The following is a 25,745-nucleotide window of genomic DNA, read 5'->3' on the forward strand; positions in this document are numbered from 1 at the left end:
GAGAGAGAGAGAGAGGGAGAGAGAGAGAGGGAGAGAGAGAGAGAGAGAGAGAGAGAGAGAGAGAGAGAGGGGGCCACCAGCCTGGAGCGTAAGCAGAATAACTCCCATTCCTACACACACCCGCTCCTTCTCTTTCTCTCTCTCTACCGCTCTCATTCCCTCCCTTTCTCTGCGCACTTCTCCTTCTCACTTCTAGTGGTGTGTGAAGTGACTCGGGGCTTTGAGGTGTCAGTGCCGTGCGTGTGTGTCATTGGTGTCTCGTGGGTCATACACGGCAGTCCTCTCCACCTGCTGCCAAGCTAATATTTGTTTTCCAATTAGGGGCTGAAATTCAAACACAGCAGCCAGCTTGTCATCCAAAACAGTGACCCAAAGCAGGAATCAAGAACGGCTTTGAAGATCAGCGTGAAGAATATTGTAGAGAGTGATGCACACAAATACTCACATACACATATATACATTATACACACTCACACACACATACACACAGAGAGAGAGACAGGGGGTAAGGGGTGGAGTGAGGGATGATACAGAGGAAACCTAGAGGGTGAACAAATACATATGAAAGTGGAGAAAGAGAGAGAATGATAGAGAACAGAGGTATAGAAGAAAAGAAAGATTCAAACCTGCAGTGCTGAAAGAGGATACCATCCTCTACTATTGCATTTTTTTTTAAAAAGTGCTACAATTTTGTAAACGTGTAAAAGTGAGTCACCCTCACTCACTACAGTCTGAAGCGCTGGCCTGCTAGTGGGCTGAACCCCTGTGACACCACAGAGCCTCAGGACAAGACCACACACTCCCAAACACTCTTCCAAACACTCAGACCCAACCGAGTGATGAATGAAGAAAAAAAACAAAAACAAAACATCACATACTGGGAAGAATCTAAACACTGGCAGCTTACCTGACTACAATAACAAAACCTAAGGAAAGGTCTTTGACAACGTCCAGACTGCACAGGACAGACCTGCCGTGAGAGCACATTCTGTCCTCTCTGGACTGCCACCTGGGAGTGGTGGACACAGAGCTGCAGTTCCTAACTGAGTGTCCCAGATATGAACCGATTAGACATCTGCTCTGTAAGGACACTTGGAGCACTTGCCCTGCAGACTGTGGTAAAGGAAACAGGTGCTGGGTCTGGGGGAGGAGGGTGTTCATGGTGTCCTCTCACAGCTTAGGGGACATGGACAGCATTGTTTTGGACAGTATTGCCTCACAGTATTGTTTTAGATAGTATTGCCTCAAACAGTATTGTTTTGGACAGTATTGTCTCAGACGGTATTGTTGATTACTGATTGGTCATTTATTTGTGAACTTTCGTTCTGTTCTTACCTACTTCAACTTTCATGTTTATGTTGCTAATTTGCTTTGGCAATAATGTAACTTGGTCTTAAAGTGTTATTAAATTTAAAAGAGAGACAGACAGAAGGTGGAGAGACGAGCTTAAAGAGCAATGCACCAATCGACATAAAAAAATAAATAAATACATGCACAAACACCCGCGCTGCTGTGGGAGGAACAGATCTGCACCACTGCTTTCATGTGTAATAAATCCACATCGGTGTGTGTGTGTGGACAGTATCGACCAAGCTGAGAGCGTGCATGCGCGCGCGCACACACACACACACACACACACACACACGTCTCAAGACATCACCACCTTCATTCATCACCTTAAACCACACTGTCTGTGGTGTGCCTTCTCTCTCTCCCCCACACCCTCTCTCTCCATCTTTAACCATTTTCCCTTCATTTACTCTTACTGTTCTCTCTAACACACACAAACACACGCAGACACACCCACACAGAGTGAGTGTACAGGTCAGCGGTGTCAGAGACTGAGTGTTTTATTGACTAGTGCAGCGTATCAGACGAAGGCCAAATCTATTCACTTGCTTGTGACCTCGTCCTTGTTCAAACACACACACACACACAAATAAACTCTCCAAACAGCTGCCCACCAACACAAGAAAGAAGCTTGATCATTTTACAACATCCGATACCGCAGAGACAAGCAGGCTGTGTTCCAGCACGACCCGAGTGCTTCGTGTCTGGTACCAGAGTTTCAGACACTCCTGCCGTCACTCCACGGTTACAAGGCTCAGTGCTGAGTCGCACAGTTATGTTTCTACGGTCTCCTCAGTGCATATGTTACTAGTACATTAGCGTGAAAGATAAGTGCTGTTTTGATTTCTGTTTTGTCAGGTATGTCCTGGTCCACACAGAGGTCATATCCAGCTATAAGGGACAAACTTGTCCTTAAAAATCCATGAATCACCACTGAACCAATATTCATTTCCCAGTGTTCCCTGGAAATAATGTACTTTATCAATATATTTCAGTAGGGGTAAAAGTCAGTTTATGGTTAATCTGGGTTCTAAAATGTATTTATATTGTATTTTAACTGTACATTTTTACAACGGTGATTCTGACTGTCGCCAACCGCTACGCCAGATATCGGCTTTGGAAATAAACAGCTGACAAACCAGGGGGGAGAATGAACATCAGATGATATACTGCCATAATTCTGTCATAATCCAGGGAGATTATGAGAAAAAAAATCTGAAGTCTAATCATAAATTATCAGTTATATTTGTGATCTTTTGTGAGGTCAGGTTGCACCGTCTCTATGGCAACACAAAGATGCCCATTTTGTTTCTAAAAACATGACAACATCTGTATATTGCTGTGAAGTCACTTGTTCTGGAGAAGGGAACATCACCACTGGCCAGGAGACAAGAAGAACAAAGAAGGTTCAACACGACTCCCACACACAACTCAAAAACGGACATTTCAGTCAACGAACAGCATTGCTTTACATAGTTACTAGATTTGATGGAAATAACGCAGGTTTGAGCAGATAGGGGGTGCTACAGAGAGGCTGAACAGGACCCTGTCTGCTTCTGGCACATCCATCATGGGGGATCAGCCCTCATTTAACAGAAAATAAGATTTTTTGATTTCAAATGGAGTTACTTACCTGGGAGACAAATCTCAGTCATAACTCTAAAGGTGGTGACATGAGGATACAGGCTTACTCATCCTGAACACACACACACACACACACACACACACACACACACACACACACACACGTTAGCACTCACCGAAGTCTACAAAGGCTGACTGGCCGACTACACTGCTGTCCTCTGGAACCCCTACTGAGTGGTTCCTGGTGAAGTTCCCATCCTGTCAAAGACAGAAACCAGGAAAGAGTCATATTGAACAAAAAGCAAAGCTATGAGCTGCACATGAGCGTGAGAGCAGGATCAGAGATGGGGGAGGAGTCAGCAGAGATGAGGGAGGAGTCAACACACCTGATGCTTCTCTGACGTGCCTGCCAACATCAGAGACAAAGTCAAAGGTCAAAGAGAGAGAACTAGGAAGACGGCACTGCATGCACACGCGTGTGCAGACGTACACGCAGACAAACAAACACACACACACACACACACACACACACACACAGTGCTTCGTAATGTGAACGCCCGTCCAGCCGAATGAAAGAATGCAGACAGCTGGAGCTCCATACGGGTTTAATTATGAGAGGATCAAAGGGCAGACAGTCAGGAGACAATAGACATCACCCAGAGACAGAGGAGAGGAGAAAGGAGCAAGAGAGAGAGAGATACAGACAGGAGAGAGAGAGAGATACAGACAGGAGAGAGAGAGACAGGCAGAGAGTTACAGAAACAGAAAGAACTCAGGAAGAGAGGAGAGAGAAAGAGATGCACAACGTGATAAGTGGTTTACACAGAGAGAGGCAAGAGAGAGAATGACAAAGGAAACAGAGGGAAATAGGCAGGTAAATGGAGAGAGGAAACGATAAAGAGAGAGAAGAGTCACAGAGAAAGTAGAACAAAATGAGAGTGAGACGGCAGAGAGGTCAGAGATCTCTGTGCTACAGCAGGGCTGTGTGTGTACTGGGTGTGTACACGTGTAGGGCTAAACGTTATTGAACTCTGCCCTAGCTGAGCTGTCCAGCAGAGCAGGCGGGGGCAACAGGGCTGTGTGTGAGAGCCATGGGGCCCTAATGGTGCCAGTCGATCTCCCCCGACAGGAAAATCCAATCACTCCCACTGTCCTGTCCATCAAAGCTTCCTTTTCCAGGCTCAGACAGCCACTTCCTGATGGGGGAGTGTTCGCTCCCAGCACGATAGCTCCCACTCGCCTAATCACGGCTGCGTCTCTCACGTGCATGCGCACACGCACCCCACAGGTCTTTCAGACCTTCGATGGCGCAGCTGTAATTGGGCTTCATTGCGTGTTAAGAGTCTTAGAGCTTCCGATCGCACCATTTGAGTGAGAGAGAGAGAGTGGGGAGGAGAGAATGAGAGTGAGGGAGAGAGAGAGCGAGAGAGAGAGAACTGGAAAGAGAATGTGAGTGAAAGCCAGGGAGATGGAGTAAAAGCCCTCTTTATGGGAGTTGTGCGTTATGGCTGTTTCAAGTGTGTGTTGTAGGTGCAGATGACATCTGTTTATGTGACAGTCAGCAGGGGGTCGCTGACCATGCCTGTAGAAAAGAAAACTGATAAAAACGAAACAAAAAAAAGGCCCGAGAATGTGTGATTTGTGTACGCGCGGCGTGCGAATGCCAACACGTGTGTGTACACACGGTGTGTGGACGTGAACGTGTGTGTGTGTGTGTGTGTGTGTGTGTGTGTGTGTGTGTGTGTGTGTGGAACAGACGCCGTATGAACTGATCCAGCACTGACATGAATGAGAAAGTGTTCAGGGCCACAGACCGATGATGTCATGGATGATGTCAGTGGCTTAGTAGCGAGGAAAAAGTCGAACCAGGATGTTCAGGACTGTCCGGACACTGATGTCATGAAGTTCCCTCAGCACCTACGCAGGTGCTGGAATGCTCAATACCCACCCGGGATGCAAAAGGACTTCCGAGAAAACCTATTTACGAAAGTCTGCTTTTCCGACAAAACACTGAATTATTCTGCTGCACTTCACACTTGCAAAGACACACCGCCCTGGTGTACCCAGCAACTCCCTGGATCTAAACGCCGTGCTCTTTCATGTGAGTGAGGACTGAACACATGTGTAACGCATGCCTTGTGCTTTCTTTTATGTTCTCGAGCGTGTTAGCTGTAGAACATCACGATGCCCAAGTCCTGCTGAGCTCGTCAACCTTGGAAATAAAGCAACAACAACAAAAAAAAAAACCCATCCTGCTTTAGACAGTTTTATAGAGAACAAAAGCAACCTCTAAATGCAAACCTGCAAAAGTCTATGTTTGTCTCCACTAACGTCAGTGCTGTACAGCGTACAAGCCCACGGTGGGTGTGTCATGTCCAGACCAGCCTGGACAGTCTGCAATTCATTCAACCTACCGCCTATAGTCCATCATGGCTACAGCCTGTAGTCTGTAAATGCTAAAATCCACAGACTATAATTGGCAGTCAGCTGATCGAGTCTGGCTGGTAGTTTGTCACAAGCCAAGCTGTAAACATGGGATGCTGGTTTGATTGAGAGGGTCTAAAAAGACTGACATGGAATGTTTAACTGCTAAAGCCCACTGATTGAACATCTGAATATGGAGATGCGTGTGTGTGTGTGTGTGTGAGAGAGAGAGAGAGAGAGACTTAATTCATGTTATTTAAGATGTGATATAGTCTATTTGTGTGTGTGTCCACACACACGTGTGTGTGTGTGTGTGTGTGTGTGTGTGTGTGTGTGTGTGTGTGTGTTTGCCATACATGTGTTCCACACCTACTCCCTCTGCTGGAGGAGTGAGTATTACAAGCACACACCAGCACCATCTAGCTGCTGAGGCGATTCAGAATAATTAATAATAAGCTCTGTAATTAGAGTAATGGCTTTGCATTCTGTACTCAAGCCATACAATTTGCACAAGAGATTTAGGTCTGTGTGTGTGTGTGTGTGTTAATGCTTTAATCAGAAAGGAAAGAGCAAGTAATTAAAATGGACTGTAGAACAGGGACATGCCGCACGCACAGTTGTGACCAAGTAGCGTTAAATTCAAACCCCCCACCCCATGTCAAAAGAGGCCGCACTACAGTGTCTGTGTGTGTGTGTGTGTGTGTGTGTGTGTGTGAGTGTGAGAGAGAGAGAGAGAGAGAGAGAGAGAGAGAGAGAGAGAGAGAGAGAGAGAGAGAGAGAGAGAGAGAGAGAGAGAGAGAGAGAGACAGACCTGATGCTTTTGGTACTGTGGCCTAAGAACAAATGCGGTGATGGAACATTCATTCCTGTTCACTACATCTGTGTCCTCTCTGGTCTTCTCACCCTTCTGAGTGGTTCCTAGAACATGTCCACATCTACCTGCTTCCCTCACTCCTGTAGCACTGTCTGTAGAGCTGGCTCAGCAGTCACAGATCGCAGCTATCAAAAGCCAACGCTCGGAGGTAGTCCGCCTGGGCTAGCTCCAGTTAGCTCCTGCATTTTCGCACAGCTCAGTCTGTTGACTGGAGTGAGACGCAGAATCTGTGCTGGACTCCGGAGCAGGTTTTTATAGGCAGCGGAGCACAACCTGCCACTAAACTGAGGTAGGTGTGTGTGTGTGTCTGAACTGCCGTGAGATCCTGCTTGAGAGTTGCTCCCCTGTGGAAGGAAATCAGATGCTACTGTGGGTTTGTCAATGTGGCCACGCCCTCCTTGTGTCTCACACCTGCTCTTTATTGTGTCGTTATCATATGTATAAATGCCCACGTGTAAATGGAACCAACAGCCAACTGTCAGGTCATTTGTCAGAACCTCAGCACAGACACAGCCGGCCACCCGTGCTACACTGGACTGGCGCCGACTACGGTGCCATGCTGTAAAAAGATTAGCAGTACAAATTTAAGCACAACGGCTGGGTGGATGAGGGCATTGCTAATGTGCACGGCGGAACCTCGCCCACGCTCTACGGCTCTGGGTCAGCCCGCACTCTCGGTTTCTTCTCCTTTGGTTTGAGTGTGAAAGCTGAACTCTATCCAATCAGTTACATCAAAGTCCAGGAATCCTTTAAGATCCAGAATCTTCAGAAGATCCATTTTATCACTTGGCAGTATGAATTCCTACTCTGTACAAATACAAGCAGCTGTGGGAAGTATCTGCTGAGATGGACCAGACGTCTCCAAGTCCCTCAGCTAGGGCTTCTGTAAACACCATCCACCATGGCACATGATTGGTGGCCAAAAAGAATGGTACAAACACCACTAAAGACAACAAAGAGGCTAAAAACTACAGTAAAGCCTACTAAAGGTCATCAAAAACTCTATTAAAGACCATTAAAAACTACACTAAAGACTGCCCTAAACACTACTTTAAAGATTGCACTATAGACTGCACTAAGAGCAGTAACGATTACAATAAAGACAATGAAGACTGTGGTCTTAAGTGCTAATAACTTCATAAACTAGCTACATGTTTAGTCTGTGTTCAACAGACTTACAGTGACAGTGAAGTCAAGACAGATTCACAATGTGCTGGCTGGATTATTTAAGCCCCACCCACAAATCAAACTCAAACTGAGAGAGAAAAAAAGGAGAGCCTAATCAAACACAGACCAGAAGCCCAAAATAGCCGGGCACAGAAGGCAACAGTGACCGGCCGCTGACTCTCCTTAATCACTGCCACAATTAATTTTAGTCTGATTTTCTCTCTCTGTTTTTTCTCTTCCCTTTCTCACTGGCATGTCAGCCCATCTTTCCTCTCTTTTCTCAGGATGAAATGACGATGATGAAGTGTCTTAAGTAGGAGTAGATCTGTTCTGCTCTTTTTTTGTGGAATCTCTGCGTCTCTGCATAGGAGTTGCACGGCCTTTCAGCGCAGTGCAGAGAACAGCGAGAGCTCCTGAACACCGCTGACCCCGTAGAGGCACACTGTAGAGGCACCCCAACCACCCCCACGCCCGGTCTGACTTCAGCCAGCCCTTTCTAATTCACTCGCTCTCTTTTCCTTCTCAGTGAGTCTCTCACTCTACAGGAAACCTCTGTTTGTTTTCTGCTGTTTCATGTTCCTCTTTTCATCCTTGGCCAGTTTGAAGCAGAACCGTCATGTGACACTGGGGTCAAGGCTGCTCTTGCTTTCTCTTAATCCTCCCCTCCCCTCCTGTCCTCTCCTCTCTCCCCTCCCCTCCTCCTTCCTCTCCTCCCCTCCTGTTCTTTCTCCCTCTCCTCTCCTCCCCTCTCTTTTATTAAAGCCCTACAGATTCTGCCCCTAGACTCAATGTCTAGTAAGTACAGACAGAGAGAGTTAGGCAAAATTAGAAATAGGTATGTACAGGTAAGGGTAGATAGTGTTATGTAGGGGCATGTACAGGTAGGTAGAGGTAGTTAAAGGTAAGCAGGTACAGGTTGGTACAGGTGGATACAGGTGGGCCCTACCGTATTGATCCATGTCTCAAATTCCAATCCTGAATTGGATTGTGTGCTGAGGAACAAATCTGTGAAAAAGAGAAAGCAACACAGAGAGATCGAGAGAGGGAGAGAGAGAGAGAGAGAATGATGGTTATGAATTCAGAAGGAGTAAAGGCTTCTGTATGGCCATGGAGTGTGTGGCACAGTGGGGTGTTGAGCAGACACCATCAGCACTGCACTGATGAGGAAACCCATTACCATCAGGCACCAGTGTTGATGGCTGAGCGGAGCTAGCACAGAATCACTTTATTGGCTTCATTGTCTGTCTTACTCTCTCTCTCCCCCTCTCTCCCCATCTTTCTGTTGTCACACACTGCTGCACCCTGGCAGACTTGCACAGTGAGTTGCAGACAGACAGACAGGAGCAACGAACAGAAAGACAGATCAGGAGACTCTCAACAGAGTTCCTCTGCAGAGGAGAAAAAGTGGTTTGTTTCCTAATTTCCTAAGACATCCTTCTATAAGAGACATCATTCTATAAGACATCGTTCTGAGACATTATTTTATGAGAGAACACTACGAGACATCATTCTATGAGAGAACATTGTTTGAGATGACATTCTATGAGAGAACAATTATGAGACCTCATTCTATGAGACATCATTCTATAAGAGAACATTCTGAGACCTCATTCTGTAAGAGAACACTGAGACATCCTTCTATAAGAGAACACTATGAGACATCCTTCTATAAGAGAGCACCGAGACATCCTTCTATGACACATCCTTCTATGACACATCCTTCTCTAAGAGAACATTGTATGAGACATCATTCTAAGACATCCTTCTATAAGAGAACATTGTATAAGACATCATTCTGAGACATCATTCTATAAGAGAACACTATGAGACATCCTTCTATGACAGAGATATTGCATAATGGGGATTAACTCCTCTTTACTGAATCCCACAAACAGCCAGGAAGCAGCAGGAAGTGCTGAAAATCGAGGCTTACACAGAAACGACCAACAAACTACAATTCAATGAAATCTGACACATTTCTTCCTCACATTTTCACTAATCACTGTAAAACTGAGACTGTTGGAGTGTTATTTGCTGTTTAATACGTCAGTGTTCTTTGACAGATTGTATTATAGTGAGTCTGTAGTAGTTACATCTTCTTAGAATCTCCCCTCTACACATTTAGTGCGAGTTTGTGTGATATTTCCTTTATGTGGAGGCCTGACACTCAGGCCACACAGAGGTCTGGAACAGCATGAAAAGAGCAGAGCGGGACGCGACCGAACCCGACCAGATCCGGAGTCCATTCTGGAGCTGGAGAAGACCTGACAATTAACAGTTTTACATTTTTTAAAGACAGGCAGATGCACTTTTAATATTTTCGAGCAAACAAAAATTGTTTTTTTTTCGATGCATCATACACAATTACCCAGCATGTTTTTAGGATTGTCCCCAGTGCCAGTGGGAAGCAGACAGGAGTATGGTTGTCACTTCAACGTGGGTCAACAGTGTTCTCTGCGTACCACGGGCATGTTCATTACTCTTTACTGGAATTAAGATGGCTGTATTGTTTTATAAAGCACAGCTAAAATTTTTAAAAGTCACAAGCTCACCAAAGACATTTTCTTTCAGATGACTGAACAGCTTACAACTTATAACAACTGAAGGCCTGTTAAGATTTTAGTGCAGGCTAATTAATGCAAAGATGGAGACTGCTGTTGGCAATATTTAACAGTTAGCCAGCATATCTGTGGACATTAAAACGGGATTCTCCATGTGGAAAGTCTAACGCAGCCAGCCTTTGAGTGCGTGTGTTCTGGTCTGGGCCGTAGCGTTCCGCATGTGCGGCTGTGTGGGTGCTGAGGTGTGGAATACACAGTTTATTAATCAAACAGGTTTGATTATACACACACACACACACACACACACACACACACACACACACACACACACACACACACAATCTATGGCCTGCTCTGAACACGTGAACACGAGCGCATACACACACACACATCATATAATGTGTAACTTGTTGGAATGTACAGTTTGTGTGAGGGTGTAACCCAACAAACTGGCAACTCGGTTCATATTTATACTCCATAATGGAGATTTCCCTGCAAAACAAGACAATTATTTACATGGTTTTTGTCCACACGTTTTTTTGTATAATTGACTAAACTGCCTTCGCAATGTGGCCGCAGTGATTGTGCCTACTAACTCTGCCGCCGAACCTCATTTCCACACTGCCTTTGATTCGCTCAGGTTTAATGAAACATCAGCATCATTAATAAAGCGCAGTCTTCTTCTCAGTTCTGCTCAGGTAGGACAACCGAGCAGATGCGTGTGGTCTCCACGTTCAGGTTGTTTTACAGGTCAGAGTTCTGAAGCTGGACGCAGGTCTTCATCACAAATGACAGACTCTAATGACACAGCTCTGTGAAGGTGAGTCTCATTGCTCATTAAGGGGGCAGTGAGATTTCCTCCTGTCACTGGCTGAACAGAAACAAACAACGATTTGAGGTGACAACACAGTCTTACTTTCACAAACCACAATGTCATTTAATACATTAAAAAATTTGACGCATCAAACTTACACCTCAATGCCTGACCAATACCAGATAGTGGTGTCCCTAAAATCAACGTGTGTGTGTGTCACATGTCACTGTGCCAGAAGTGTAGAAGATGTGGGTAAAAAAATTTTAAAATTCAAAAAGTCACAGCTAACTGCGTTACTTTGATAAATCTTATTTTTACATCTTGTCAGTACAGTTCCCTCATGGTTTTAAAATCCATACATTCTGCAAAAGCCAATTAATGACCCAACATGAAAGATTCCAGGCTAAAGCGCCCATGTGCTGCTCTCCCAGGCTCAGGAAGTGCTCGGGAAGTGCCCGGGAAGTTCTCCGTCACCATTTTTCAGCCTCTCAAAAGTCTGGATGAACCAATCACGAACCGCAAAAACGAGCCACTCAACGGTTTGTGCGAGGGGCACGTTCTCAAGCTGCAAGCAGCCGAGCAAGTGTGGAGGGTTTGTTTGTGCCTCTCTGAGGTTCAGGCTTGGATGCACAATGAGCGTGATTAAGGGCCCTTTGGCTGGAACGCGTCCAACCCAAGCGGCTAATCAGAGTGTCAGGGAACACAACGAGGAGTGACAGGGTAGACCACCATTCAGGAGAAGGATGCCAGCACGTCTCAGACGCCACAAATTAATCTGATTACATGGGCTGCTGTTATGTATTAATATATATCATGATTAGTGCTCTGATTAATTTCACGCTCTCGTTTCCGTTGGCGATGGTATGTGGCCTCTCCAGCTGCACCTGCTGCCTTCTTGCTCTCGAATTCAGCAGAGTTCAGGATGGCTTCATTTACATGAGTGCCCGCAATGCAAGAGGACTGCAGCAGAGCAAAGACTACTATACTGCACAATTCTCCAGTCTCTCTCTCAATGTTTCTCTGCCCCCTCTCCTTGTCTCTTCGCTACCCGTCTCTTTCTCTCAGACTGATCGTTTTCTCTAAGGGTGTGGCAGTTACATAGTGCTGATATTTTAACATATTGGAGCATACCTCCTAAACACATGCAAACGATATCGTTTCATTTCTAATCGTTTTCTGTTCAAAATACGGAAGGCGTGCGTTTAATGACATGTTTGGTGCCTGAGCAGAGAAAGTGCTGCTCTGTCTGTTTCTCTAGAGATGCACTGAGTGTGTATCTGTTCTTCTCTGGTGTCTCAGTGTTTCTGGAGCCCTTTATGTCCAGGTTACAGGCACCAAGTCTGTACACGATTGTGTCCTTACTGGGGATTTTGAATATTCTAATATATTAATATAATAAATGTTCATTATTCATTGTTCCATTATTAATGTGTTTGTTTTAGTGTGTTCTGCCCATCACCTTAAGTCGCGTTTTTGAGAGAGTGCAGGGGGCAGTATTGTGGAGGCAATGTTTCTCTTTGAAGGCTCTGAGGAGTGGGTGGGTGGGTGTGTGTTTGTGTTTACTCAGATGAGCTGTGTGATGACAGGAGTCTGGATATGTCTGGGATAAGTGGGAATGGAAGTTCAAAGCTCGTGTTTTGCTTTTTGTTTTGTTTTTTTAAAGCGTGGGGCGAAAGGAAGGACATCCACACAGCTCCTCTACGCAGTGCCAGATTTACTGGATGATGATACATTATGGAAAAGTTTAAATAATAGGGCCCTATATATTGTTGCATATGTACAGACCTATATGTTTAATGACTAATGTTTTTTTGCCCAATTTGAATTGGTGGGCTGAACATTTTAATAGTACTTTTGTCACGGAAACGTCTCCGCGCGTGTGGGTTTGTGCATGTGGCCACGCCCTCCTTGTGTCTCACACCTGCTCCTTATTGTGTCATTATCATATGTATAAAGGTCTGACCTTTACATGTTTGTGTTGTCGGTTTTTGCTTCTGTTAGTGTGCGTGTCTGAACGTGAAATAAATCGTAAATTACTGTTTCACACTGCTCGTCTCCGCATCCTGCCTAAAGCCTCCCATGTCACAGAAATCCGACTAACGAAGGATCCCTGGGAAGGGTAGTAAGAAAAGGAAGGGGAAGAAGGGAGGTAAACACCCTCCCACAACCCATGCAGTGAGACCCTCCGTCATCCTGGCCTCACTCCACACCCCCACCATTGGGGAGGAGGCCGCTGGACGATTTAGGCCCCCCCCCCAAGTATGGTCCAGGGTCGGACTCCAAGGAGTCCTACAGACCTCAACCGAATTATGAGGATCGGCACACGGAGGTGGACTCCACTGGGTCCTACGACCCCTACATGGAATTCCACGAGGGTTACACGGATTATGGAGAATACGGGGAGTGCAGCGACATTAGCCTGCGGTCGGACAGGGGGTTCGACTATGGGGAGGACCCGTCTATGGAGGTGGAGGAGGTCCTCTATGGGGATCCCTTCAATGGCAGTGACGTGGCGTCTGGGGACTCCGAGAGCAACGAAGCCCCGGCACATCAGATGCCGCCCAAGGCTCCGCCTAGGAGGCGCTGCTCGGGAGCGAGCAAACCTTCACGGGCGGTACAAAGAGGGGTGACCCTGCTCGAGGACAGTCAACCCATTAGAACGTACAGCCCCGGAACTTGCCCGCCGGTACCTAAGCCTCGTAGAGGCAAGGGGGAGGCATCACCAGTGCCCACCCCAGAGGCAAGCAAAGCAACCGGTGCGCCTCCTGTAGCGGGTGCGCAGAGGTCAACGCCCCCTGAATCGGTGAAGGGCGATCCCCCACAGGCGGGTGGGACTCCAGCCCAGCCAACAACTGGGGGACAGGCCGGGGCTCCTGTGGGCCCCCCCCGGACTCTTCACGAGTCCTTCATGTAATTTTGTACCCGTCCCTTCCACTGTGTCTGCCCCCATCACGTTGTCTGTGCCTGTCGCTTGGTCCCCCTTTATGTCTGTGACTCTCAGTATGTCCGTCCCTGTGTCTGCCGTCGTCCTGATCCCTGTCCTTCCCCCCGCTGTCCTGCTCGCACTGGCCCGTGTCAGGTCACTCGGGCCCCTGGCCTCGCCGATCGGCTGGCATGCCAGGAGTCGCGCCCTTGGGGGTGGGGGGCTGTCACGGTACGGCCCCTCTTCCCCCAAACATCTCCGTGTGCGTGTGTGTGTTCGTCAGTGTGGCCTGTCCTTTACATGTTTGGTCTGACCTTTACATGTTTGTGTTGTCGGTGCTTCTGTTAGTGTGCGTGTCTGAACGTTAAATAAAAAGGAAGCTTCTGTTTCACGCTGCTCGGCTCCGCATCCTGCCTAAAGCCTCCCACATCACAACTTTTAATATTAAAAAGATATCCTACTTCTTCTGCTGGTGCATGGTCTCACAGAACATGCCATTGCTCTGATTACCAGCCCTGGATAATTATATTCCAGGGTGTGCTGAAGTTTGGTCACCCTGAAGGGAAAGAGGAATTTCTTTGAAATATATTTTAGTTCTATTGACATTAAGGTCTAAATGCTAATCTTGACAATATTCTTCTAGCAGAAGAATTGTTATAGATATAATATTGTTATAGAACCTGGTTGGTCTTCATATAAAAATTTTTTTTTACACATCTTTGCCTCTTTTTCATGTGATTCTAAACCTAAATGTTCAGGGATTGCAGCCAGTTTGATATAAATATTGATGAATGAGGCAGATAGATTACAACCCTCATGCACTGCATGTCCATGTTTAAAAAAATCCGTTCTGTTGTCCATTTTAACTGCACATTTAAAGATCAATGTGTTTGCATTTAAATCATAAACTTTGGAGTAACTGAAAGAATAGTCCATTGTGCCAAAGTGAATCAAATGCTTTCTCAGGACTGAAACAAGTCAATTGTTTCCCTTTGTTTGTGTATGCAATGTGCAGATGTGATGTTTGGTGATTTGGTAAGAATTCAACTTAATTTTTTGATAAGACATTATGTTTAAGTATGTTAACGGAACTAATATTCAGTTCATTACAGGAGATATTGGCTAGACTGCAGTTTTGCAGAATACCTGTGTAATTGCTCGAGTCAAATAGATCACGGGTATTATATATTTGGGTTAATAAGAACTCTGTTCACGAGGAGCTATATTCTCAAGGAGCACATTGTTTTTAGCCTAAAGCGCCAAAATTTGTGTTAATTGTTATTTTCCATTTTGCTTAATGTACTTCATGTACTGATCCATTTTTAGTGTGAACTATTATTTCTTTTTTCTTGTTATACTGCTTTGTGTATTCTAGTAAAAGCCTGATTTGTACCTCAAGCACTCCAAACCTCAAGTACAGCTTGGCTTGAAACACCAGGCTCAAGTCTCACAGAGACCAGCATGGAGAATATTCTCTGTATTGGCTCCCAGATGGTGGAACGAACTTCCGCTGGCTGTCCAGACAGTAGAGTCCCTTGCAGTCTTCAAATGCAGACTGAAGACCCATCTATTTGTGGAGTATTTAAATGACCTCTGACCCTGCTCCTATATTGGCTGACAAAGTCTAGAACTTATTGTTTATTACACTGACTGTTGTCTGTTATAGAGCTTATATGTATTTTGCACTTCTAGGCATCATCAGTGATCCCTGTATTCTACAGTATTCTAACTCATTGGTATATTGGACTCTAACCTACTGTACTGTACTAGGATGTATTCTATGAGGAAATGACAAAGCATTTTTGTCACTCTGGATAAGAGCATCTGATAAATGCTGTAAATGAAATATAAATCTGTTGGTTATTTAGTCATTTGGTTAATCTCTTGTTTTCTGTTGGACAGTTTTGAACTTTCTTACATGTTAAAAATATCTTGTCAAATCCTCCTTCCCTTTGTTTTTCTTTTTTTGGGGTTATTTTCACAGTTAGATTTGAGTCATTTTCCTTTTCTTGCCAGTTGGCAGAAAACCTTGTTCAAGTCTTCTGCTGCAAGGTTTACAGCTGTACGCTCGCTCTGATATTTTGCATCAACGAATGCATACATTTTGGATTTCATTAGATTATGATGCTGTAATCTGCGATCTGTTTGGAAGTGTTTGGGGCAGGTTTGTGTTTGCTGCGGCTGTATTTTAGGTACAGGGACTATTTAGCTGTGCTGGGACAGGTGGACAGGTGTAAATATGTCCAGGTTTCATATCTGTGGTGCTGTACTAGATCACTCTGCTGCCACATACAGAATCCACAATGTACAATGATTTTTACATAACTGCAGTTTTCCATTTTGTATTAATTACACCAATATAATTTTGTCTCCGAGTGGGGATACCTGTGATTTATACCTGTGATGGTTTAGATATTTGCATAATTTCCTCCAAATAAAATCTTGCTCACTTCTGTTTCTGGCATTTAAATGTCCACAAAGCAGAATACACAGGCACCACACAGGCATACCTCCAAAATTTCTGGTAAAAAAAATTCAATCTTTATTATATTTGCAAAATCCCTCCTGTTAGGCGTGGAACTAGTACTACTGCCTGAACATCTGAAAGTGACAATGGGATTAAAATATTACTGAGTGCATTTAAACTTGTGGTTCATCGAAGAACAGGAAGAGAGGAGAAAGGGTTTCACACCTGGATGGGTTTCTCTCACACACACCACTACAAAGCTCAAGTGTTCTCATCACAGACTACAGCCCACCAGCCACAAGCAGCCTGCGGGCCTAAAGTCTGCTGCCATGGTAACTACACCGGTGTCAGTCAGAACGCAGTCGCTGAAGGTGACAAACATCAAAGAGTCTGCCAGACTAGGAGAAGTCTGGAGCTCCCGGCGAAGAGACGGGAAAGTATCGACATAAAATAACAACAGAGATGAATTTCCCTTGGTATTCATATTCATACAGATGTGTGTGTGTGAGAGAGACATTGCGCCTTACTGAGAAGTCACAGTGGGGACACGTGTGTCCCAACCCCCCCGCCACCACTGGCTGGGACACACCCACTTAGTATTCCACGTGTCCCCAGGTGACGTCTCCCATACAGACAGGAGCTGTGTGTGTGTGTTAGGAGTGGTCTCTAAAACTCCTGTCCTCATTTCTGAGAACAAAGGAAGCAGAGAACCACACACACACACACACACACACACACACACACACACACACACACACACACACACACACACCAAGATGAGCCACAAGGCATCTCTCAACGCTGAGACAGACAGACAGAGATTGATCAATAAAAGCTCTTCTCCTGAGAGCAGGTTCACAACTTCTGGAAGTTTTTTAATTGATAAGTATTTTTTAAAAAGTACAGGGAAGGAAATCTCCATTTCATTCAGGAGCTGAAGGTAGCTCAGCTGTCTGAAGAGCTTTTAGCTTAGGCTCTCTAACATTGGTGCCTCTCTCTCTCCAGCCCCCCCCCCCACTCTCCCCTCAACACAGGGAGATTTTCTGTCATGTTTTTGTCTATTTCCCCCCTCCCCCCATCCTTATCTCAAATGTGCTTTCTCCAAGATTGTTCCATTAGCAGGGCTGCATCTCGCTCAGGGTGGCGGTAAACGCCTCGGCTCAGAGATAACAGGCAATAGCCTTCGCAAACCTGAGCTGAAAACTAAGCATCTCTCTATAGCCCTGCAACACCCCGCCACAAGTGTCAGGGGCTGTGAAATTAATCAGTCTCACGCCATGGGGACAGGGCTGTCAGAACTTCAGACGGCCGGTCGTGTCGACGCAGTACAGGTTGAGGTGTACAGCCCCTTTCTGCTCGGTCTAGCAGAGTGCAAGCCCAGGCCGGTCCGGGCCTCTCGTTAGGGCTCCCTCACGCTGCTGGTTACTGCAGAAGAAAGCTTGCGTCTGTCAGTCCTAGATGGTGTGAACTCTGCCTATTGCACCGTGGGGGAAAGCCAGCCATCTCTAAACTACCTTCCTCTGCCTGATATAGGGAGACAGTTGCCATGCCAACAGGAACATATGCTGCACACAAAGCGTATCAGGTTGCAGTGGTGCTGTGAGATGGGGGTCTGTGTGCACGCACACTTGTGTGAGAGAGGCAGAGATTGAGAGAGACTGAAGCAGTCGTGCCCCGTGAAACCCCGCCCCCTATACAGCAGGTGATTCCAAGTCCCAGACACAGGAAACCTCTCCATCTGGTACACCTCAATGGTCACACACATAGCTGCTTTCTAAAGGGGTGTTCACACTTGTTCTTACTTTGTTTCGATTAAAAATGACCCCTGGTGCAACTGCTCCGTTAGTGAGGGTTGTTAGTGTCCGCTTCCTTTCAAACTCTGGTGAACCAGAGATCAGTGGACTGCCTGAGCAGGTGGGTGTCAGTCCATTTCTGGTGCGGTTCGTTCGAAGTACAGAAGGCATCCAAACCACAGGATGTGATGTCACAAGATGGTAAAAACAAGACCAGGTACACGCCACCTGATGAGTGCTTTATGCCCAAGGTGGTCATGTGATTCTCTCACAAAATAGATGTCATACATCACTTTCACTTATTTTTCATCCAATTGTTCAATTTGAGAATGTGAATGCTAAGTAAACCTGGACTAAATCGCAACAATGTGTTGTTTTCTTGTTTGGTCCAGACCAAGGGAACCGAACTGCAAGTATAAACACACCCTGAATGAGACTCCAACATTTGAAGGCATTTGAAAGGCAGACTGACCATTAGTGCCATACATGCCTATAGAGCAAACACTCAAATGACGATGTTGTGGCAAGTGGAGGCAGGGCTCAAACAGCTGTGATTAGTTTGGGATGAACAAGACGGGATTAGTCTTTATGAAAGACTTTTATGTGCAACTGGCAACTCTGAGCGAGCAAGGTGGAGTGCGAGGGGTTAAACGTGGATGGCCATCAGCGCAATCGCCATGGAGACAAACGGCCGTTGGCACATGCAGCGCAGGCAGGCTTCTGATTGGCTGTTAATTACGCTGTATTCTCCTCTCCTGCGTTCTCCTCAATTCCAGACGACACAACGCCACACTGCACGCATGCACGCCGCTCTCCGTTAGCAAACTTCTGCTCAGCTCCGGGGGATCGGAAAGCTGGCAGGATCCAGCACACAGCATCCAGCCAACAGACGGAACTGCGGGAATCACGCGCTGGTGAATTGGGAGCGAATACAGAAACCACAGTGGCATGTGGACAAAAACCCAACACGGGGTGGGAGGAGAGGGTGGAGATGATATGAACACACATTGGGCCAGCTTTTGATCAACCCCACCTCACCTCGATAATGACTCCTAACTGAACTCCACCCCACCCCACCCCCGGGACCGTTAACGTGCCCTTCTCAGGTACGGCTACGCAGCAGCGAACAGTCTCTGGCATTAACTGAGAAATGTCACGACCGGCATCGGTGAAATAGATACTACGGTCAGAAGAGAGGGTGATGGAGGGATGAGAGGGGGACAAGCAAGCAAGCAAGAGAGAGAGAGAGGAGACAGGTAGATAAGAGACAGAGAGAGAGAATTACAAGATGACAAATGGTCAAAGTGGACCATACACGCTTATATACTCCTGTTTCAAATTCAGGGACAGGAAGCAGCTCTGAGACCATTCGCCAGTCACGTCTTCCTTTGAAGATGAATCTCTCTGAGCATCACAGAGTCACCCGGGAGATGTCACTCCACAGCTCCTTCCTCTGAAGGTTCTCCCGCGAGCCGTCTGCTGCACAGTTTACTTCAAATGCCGCGCGTGGAGAGAGGGAGCAGGGAAAAGCTATTCTCCAGGTCAGTGCCGCGGCACAGCGCCCTCTAGAGGGCACTTCTGGGAATAACGCAGGAGAGGAAACCCCCGCCACATACACAAAAAGATATTCCAGATCTCCCGTGGATATAAAACTGGTTTATGTTTTGTGAAGGTCAACACCTCATTACAGCACATTGTAACGGAAACCTGGAGTAAGAAAACACGTCTGAATCACCCCATGTGGCAGCAGCAGGAAGTCCAGGTGGGATACAAGACTGGGCGTAAACCATGCCAGCAAGGGTGAAGTTCTGAGCAGAGGCATTCTTACTCAACATACCTCATCACTGGAAGATACAAGGCCAGCCAATGATCTGGCCTATAGGAGTGAGAGAAACAGCCAGAGACAGAGAGAGAGAGAGTGTGTGTGCACGTGCATGCACATTATTTGCTTCTGTTCATAACACTGTAGCTAGTGTGTGGGAATCACGAACATCAGGCATCCTTATTCTTACAGACTGGTGGGGGGTGTACGTGGGTGCATTGAATGAGGTCAGGGGATCTGCTCAGCCCAGAGCCTGTGTGTGTGTGCCCTACATACAAGCCCAGCTACTTCACTATGTGCCTCGAATCCCAGAATTCCAGAGCACCTCATTCATAAGCGCTTCACGACGGTACAGGAACGTGGAAAGATGGGATTCCCAGTGGGGAATAATCCTCTAACACCATTACAGGAACAACCTGGGTGCAGGGAGTGCGGATTATACCAGCCAATTTACACACATGCAAAATTATAATTATATTATATATATATAAAAACCATATACAGCCACCCCCCCTCCCCCAAATTCTGGCTAGAGCAGAGAATTGAAAAAAGCAATATGTGTACTGCAGTAAAAAGCTGAGACTGAGACCATGGAAATCACCGTGTGTGTGTGTATGCACGCATGAGAAAAAGGCTTAAATATAACAGGAAGTATAAATGATTCTGTAACGCTATTTCATTAACAGTGAATACGTGGTGCGTGTGTGCGCGCGTTTATTAATTTACAATTTCAATAGTAAAAAAAATTGACAAAATATTACATAACTATTTCACTTTGTGACTAGAATAAAATGTTTTGTGAAGGCACACACACAGACACACGCTACAGGTGAGCAGACTCTTACACACAGCCAAACACACTACCTGGATTGAACTGGTGCCGAAATATTTTAATGAACCACACTAATCTTGAAACACTACACAGTAAGACAGAACAGCAGCAACAAACAAAAATCAATTTCAGTAATTGAATTTTCATTTAAATATATAAAAATTAAGCAGTAATTCAGATCTCCTGATCTAGCACCTAACCCTAACCCTAACCTAACCCTAACCCTAACCCTTACTAAAGAAACTTCTACACAATATCACACGACAGCACTGTCTGCTGACTAACCCTGTCTCGTTGTCTCCATGCTCCAATTAAATTCACAATATCTAGCACAAATTCATTTTTGTTTGGTATTTACAAATGCTTCAAATGTCCAGAGTGCTCGTCTGTTTCAATAAGACCATGTATATTTTGTAGACATTGTTTTTAAAAAGGACAGAGTTTGTATGTCAACATTAACAAAGCCACCTGATTAGCATGGGGTGTGAGATTCGCTGTTTGTACGGAACGGGAATGCTATGCTCACACTGATTATGTGTGTTAAGAGTCTCCGCGTGACCTCGCAACATGGCACGCAGAAGATAATGGTGTTTACGAGGGTGAGGCTCAGATTCCTGTATTATTACAGAAGAGTGTTGATATGAAACACGTCAGACGTGTATCTCCAAACCAGAATAGATGTGCTAGACAGTTATCATCATTATGGATTATATTGAGTCTACCTTATCAGGCTTAAAATGACAGCAGAGAACCAGGAGACAAAACTGGTCATGTTCTGACCTCAGAGAGAGTGAGTGAGAGACAGAAGGAGAGAGAGAGTGAGTGTGACGGACAGAGTCAGAAGGAGGGGTAGAGATAGAGACAGACAGAGAGAGAGAGAGAGAGAGAGAGAGAGAGAGACAGAGAGAGAGAGAGAGAGAGAGAGAGAAACTGTAGTTGCCAAGTTGCTTTTCCATTTGCTACAGTCACTAATTGACCCTGGGACAAATATCCCCAACACCCCCCACCGAATACACAGAGTGAAAACACTCTGTATTGACAGAGGCATCACGGACCACTCCTGTCCCTCATCATTAATGTGGCTGGCACTGACCTGGGGTCAGGAGGTTATTAAAGTGAAGCCCATTTGCTTTACTGGGCTCTAAAACACACAGCAGCAGTGAAACATTAACCCTCCCATCAGGGCAAGGCTGAAATGTTTACAGTGTGTTTACACACACACACACACACACACACACACACACAGAGACTAAATTCTCTCAATGTGTTTAAGGCACTGACATCTAGGAGAAGCTCTAAATCTGCTCCATGGGTGAGATTCTTTTTCCCAGGAACACTTTGTACGTTCCAATACAAACGGCAGAGAGATTAGAACACAAAGAATCATTTTCTCCTCGTCTCCTCAGGGCCTTCATGCTGCATTTTGAGCAAAGCTATGTGGAAACCAGGCAGAGGGAATCTGTCCCGTGATTGCAGCCGTAGTAACAGCGTGTTTATAGTTCATAGCGTGTGTGTGCACGTCCACTCACACTGAGAGACTCGGACGTCTCCACCAGTGCCTTCAAAGGCTGTTCACTTTCACAGGGTCAGTAATTATACCACGGAAATCCTGACCTAACGTACAGATATCGGTTCCAGAACCTAAACGAACCGAACCGAGAAGGAGCGTGAAAGCGCGCAGCATCGAGGAGCCAGCTATTCATCCTTGCGGGGGATTGTCAGAAAAGGATCCGATCAGCACCCACTTCACCAGTCCCAACGCTGGAAATCTGCTTCTCTTGCGTTCTCTACAATTAACTTGTCTCTCTCCTCGCAAAAGGCCATCTAATTGGCTGCAGCTTGTGGTGCTGTGCCGTGTTGCCTAGCAACTGGCCACAAGGCAGCTTCTGTGTTTTTTGTGCACATTTGTGTATAACACCACTTATGATTATTTAGCAGTTAACGTGCTGTTTTTTTTCCTCAAATCCGCTGTTTAACAGGAACATCGTTAAACCCGTCAACGAGGTACCAGAGAACCTTCCGTTAAAAAAACAGGATATGTATATATATATATATATATATATATATATATATATATATATATATATATATTTTTTTTTTTTTTTTTTTATTATTTTTTTTTATTTTTTTTTTTTTTTTAAAGAAAATTCCACACCAATTGCCACTGAAACCTTCCACAACAAATCACCATCTAAGCACTATTCAAGGGAATTTTTTTTCCTTTTCCCCTTTTGGGAGACTGAAGGCTAATCAACAGTGGATGCTACACGAGATGCCCGGTGCGGCCCTGGAACAGCCCAGATCAGCTATGGCCTACGAGAGGGCACAGCCTCCAGGGGGCAGCAGCAAGGCACACGTTTGCCTACTCCCACAATGCAGCATTGTTCACACCCATTTTGTATCTGAACACCGGACTGGATGCACCTCCTCACGCCACTGTGCTAAAGACCAGAGCATGTGGATGTGCTACAGATCCGTGGCATGTTGTGCATGACTGGAACTGTAGAAGCAGTATAGACATGATTTATCCCCCACCGTTCTCAACACAGTAGGCCACACAGGTAACACAGCCAGAGGGAAGCGTTCCTCAGCTCTGAGGTCATACAGGTAGCAGTGTCCAAGTACTCAGACCCTCTCCAGCACTGCTGGGACTGGAGACACGACCAGCGTCCGAGTTCAGCAAGAGTTCAGCACGCTACACAGCCCCAGGCCTGCCCCACTACGCCCGCACTAATGCAGAACAAGCAGGCCAGACTGGCTCCTTTTCTCCTCTGTTGTGTTTCCTGCTCTTGGCTTCCAGTAAAAGGTTGTGTGTCCTCTGTGCTGCCAGGACTCAGGGAGATCTTCCTCTACCACGGCCTGCCACTCCGAGCTGGCAGCAGGGGGATAGCGCCAACTATGGGACAAACTCCAGATGGTTTGGGAGCAGATGCCAAGTTGTTGCTGAGAAGACAGGATGTCTGTTTTGGGGAGTAGAGGCTGTGTGTGTGTGTGTGTTTGTAGGGGGGTTAATTGAGAGTAATTGATCTCTTTAGCCTCTCGCCAAATCAATGACCGATTGTCCATTAGGTCTTTAAGACTTCACTTTAACTACACAATCTAACAATCAATAAAAAAAATACCCAAATTCCTCTGGGATTTGCAAGGATTTTCTGAGAGTGGTCACAAATCTGGCAGGACCGTGTTAACAGTGTACCTACGGCGCACTGGAGTGGCAGTCATGAGCTTTATGAAGGTCAGCGAACTCACCATGGCGCTGTGACTGACAGAATCCCTTCACCCTTCAGATCAGCACGGACGTCAGTCAGAGACTTCAACAGCTCGATTCATTTTCAAGAGCAAATTTAAAAAAAAAAAAGGCTGATGGATGGGATTTAGAAGATATTTTGAATATGAGTGATGCTTTCAGCGCCTTTGAAAGCTGTTTCCACAGCCTTGAGAACCTGCAGGGACCTAGAGCAGGCCAGCTCAGCAAGGTCCCCCACAGGCCAGCGGCAGAGCTTACGTCAGTGCGCGCACACACACACACACACACACACACACACACACACACACACACACACACACACACACACACACACACACACACACACACGCCTACTGAAGTGTTTTGCTTCCGTTGTGTTTCGTTATATAATTATGATATGTAATGATAATGCCATTTTCGGTTTCAAAACAAACAAAATCAAAAACCATCATCAAAGATCAACGCCCCCCACCAAAAAACCAAAGAAGGCATCAAACTGAACTCCTGTCTACATCTCTATGACTAAAGCCAGCATGACAGGAAGAGAAAGTTGGCCATGATTCACTGTAGCCCAGCGGACTACGAGTGCACTCTGTCAAACCTCTACGCGGTTTAATTATTAATTAATTACACCCAGAGTTCAAACATCTTGGCCCCATGAGCAAACAGCAGGCAGAGCTACAGCTCTGACACATGGCTGCTTTAAGACTCAGACCTCTGGGGTGGAGAAGCACGGTGTAGACAGCGTTCTGTCTCACTGACAGGATTACGAGTGACAAACAGCCAGCAAAAACAATCTCGCGGATGAAGGCAATTTATTTATTCAGTGGTGAGGAAAATGGCAGTCCTCGCCTTCCTCGGTCAAGTTGAAAACTGTGAAACCGTAAAATGTTTCAATCCATGAGTGCAGAGCTTAAAGGGGCATTTAAAAAACTCGTCTGGGCCTAAACCATCACGAGAATGAAAAGGCACTCTCTCTCAACCCTCTCTCTCCCAATCTTCTCTCTCTCACACACACACACATACAACCCACTCCCTCTCTTAAAAAACACAAACCCCTCTATCGCTCTCTTTCTCCCCAACACACTCAAACCCTCTACCCAACACAAACCCCCCTCTCTAATACACAAACTCACCCTTTCTCCAACCCTCACCAAATACACCGCTCCCTCTCTAACACACACAACTCCCCTTTCTTTAATACACAAACCCACTTCCTGTCTCTCTCTCACACACACAGAAACCCCTCTCTCTCCTTAATACACACAAACCCTCACCTTCTTTCTCCAACAGATACACAAACCCACTCCCTCTGTCTCTCTCTCTCTCACACACACAAACCCTGTTCAGAACATCTCTTTTCCCTTTGGGACATCCACAGTCCATAACCTCCACATCGATTCCTGTCACAGACAAACACAAACAAAAAACATCCAAACTCTTTCAAACTTGAGTGTAACTTAACAATTCAGAATCAAGTGAAAAAAAACAGCCTACTTTAAAAGCCCTGAGAACACAACAACATGAAGAAACAGAGGACGTCAATCAATCAATCAATCAATCAATCAATAAATGCGCATGTAATTCTGACCCAAACCTACTTTGTAAATGCAGGAGTTTAATCCGCCGACTCATTTTTATGCCAATGGACTTTGTGTTAATAATGTAAGTTTGCATTGTCAGCTGTTGCCATGGCAAAAATGAAATTTGAGGAAACGCAAAGAAAAAGAACTGATCTACCCTCCCTGAAATTTAGAACGACATGGACTGATAAGATATAAAGATATAAAATGCAGCTTTTCTGTCTTAATGTGGTTTCACCTCTTCAGAAGACACCTTCTCTCTCACGTATAATTTAAAATTATTACGTGTATACTATATAATAAT

At 45.7% G+C, this 25,745-nt stretch overlaps 1 protein-coding gene across 2 annotated transcripts in view; it reads right to left on the reverse strand.

Moving 5' to 3' along the window:
* The window catches only part of itfg1 (integrin alpha FG-GAP repeat containing 1), a 96,019-nt gene that overhangs the window by 67,231 nt on the left and 3,043 nt on the right, over nt 1-25,745 (reverse strand). For both annotated transcript variants that reach the window (XM_027018675.2, XM_027018674.2), the window contains exons 7-8: nt 8,346-8,404; nt 3,111-3,192 (exon numbers count right to left, since the gene is read on the reverse strand). In XM_027018675.2, coding sequence (XP_026874476.1) covers nt 3,111-3,192; nt 8,346-8,404 — 141 coding nt within the window. The remainder of the gene's footprint in view (nt 1-3,110; nt 3,193-8,345; nt 8,405-25,745) is intronic.

Source organism: Electrophorus electricus, chromosome 21, assembly GCF_013358815.1.
Source record: "Electrophorus electricus isolate fEleEle1 chromosome 21, fEleEle1.pri, whole genome shotgun sequence".
In the NCBI taxonomy this organism is placed as follows: Eukaryota; Metazoa; Chordata; class Actinopteri; order Gymnotiformes; family Gymnotidae; genus Electrophorus; species Electrophorus electricus.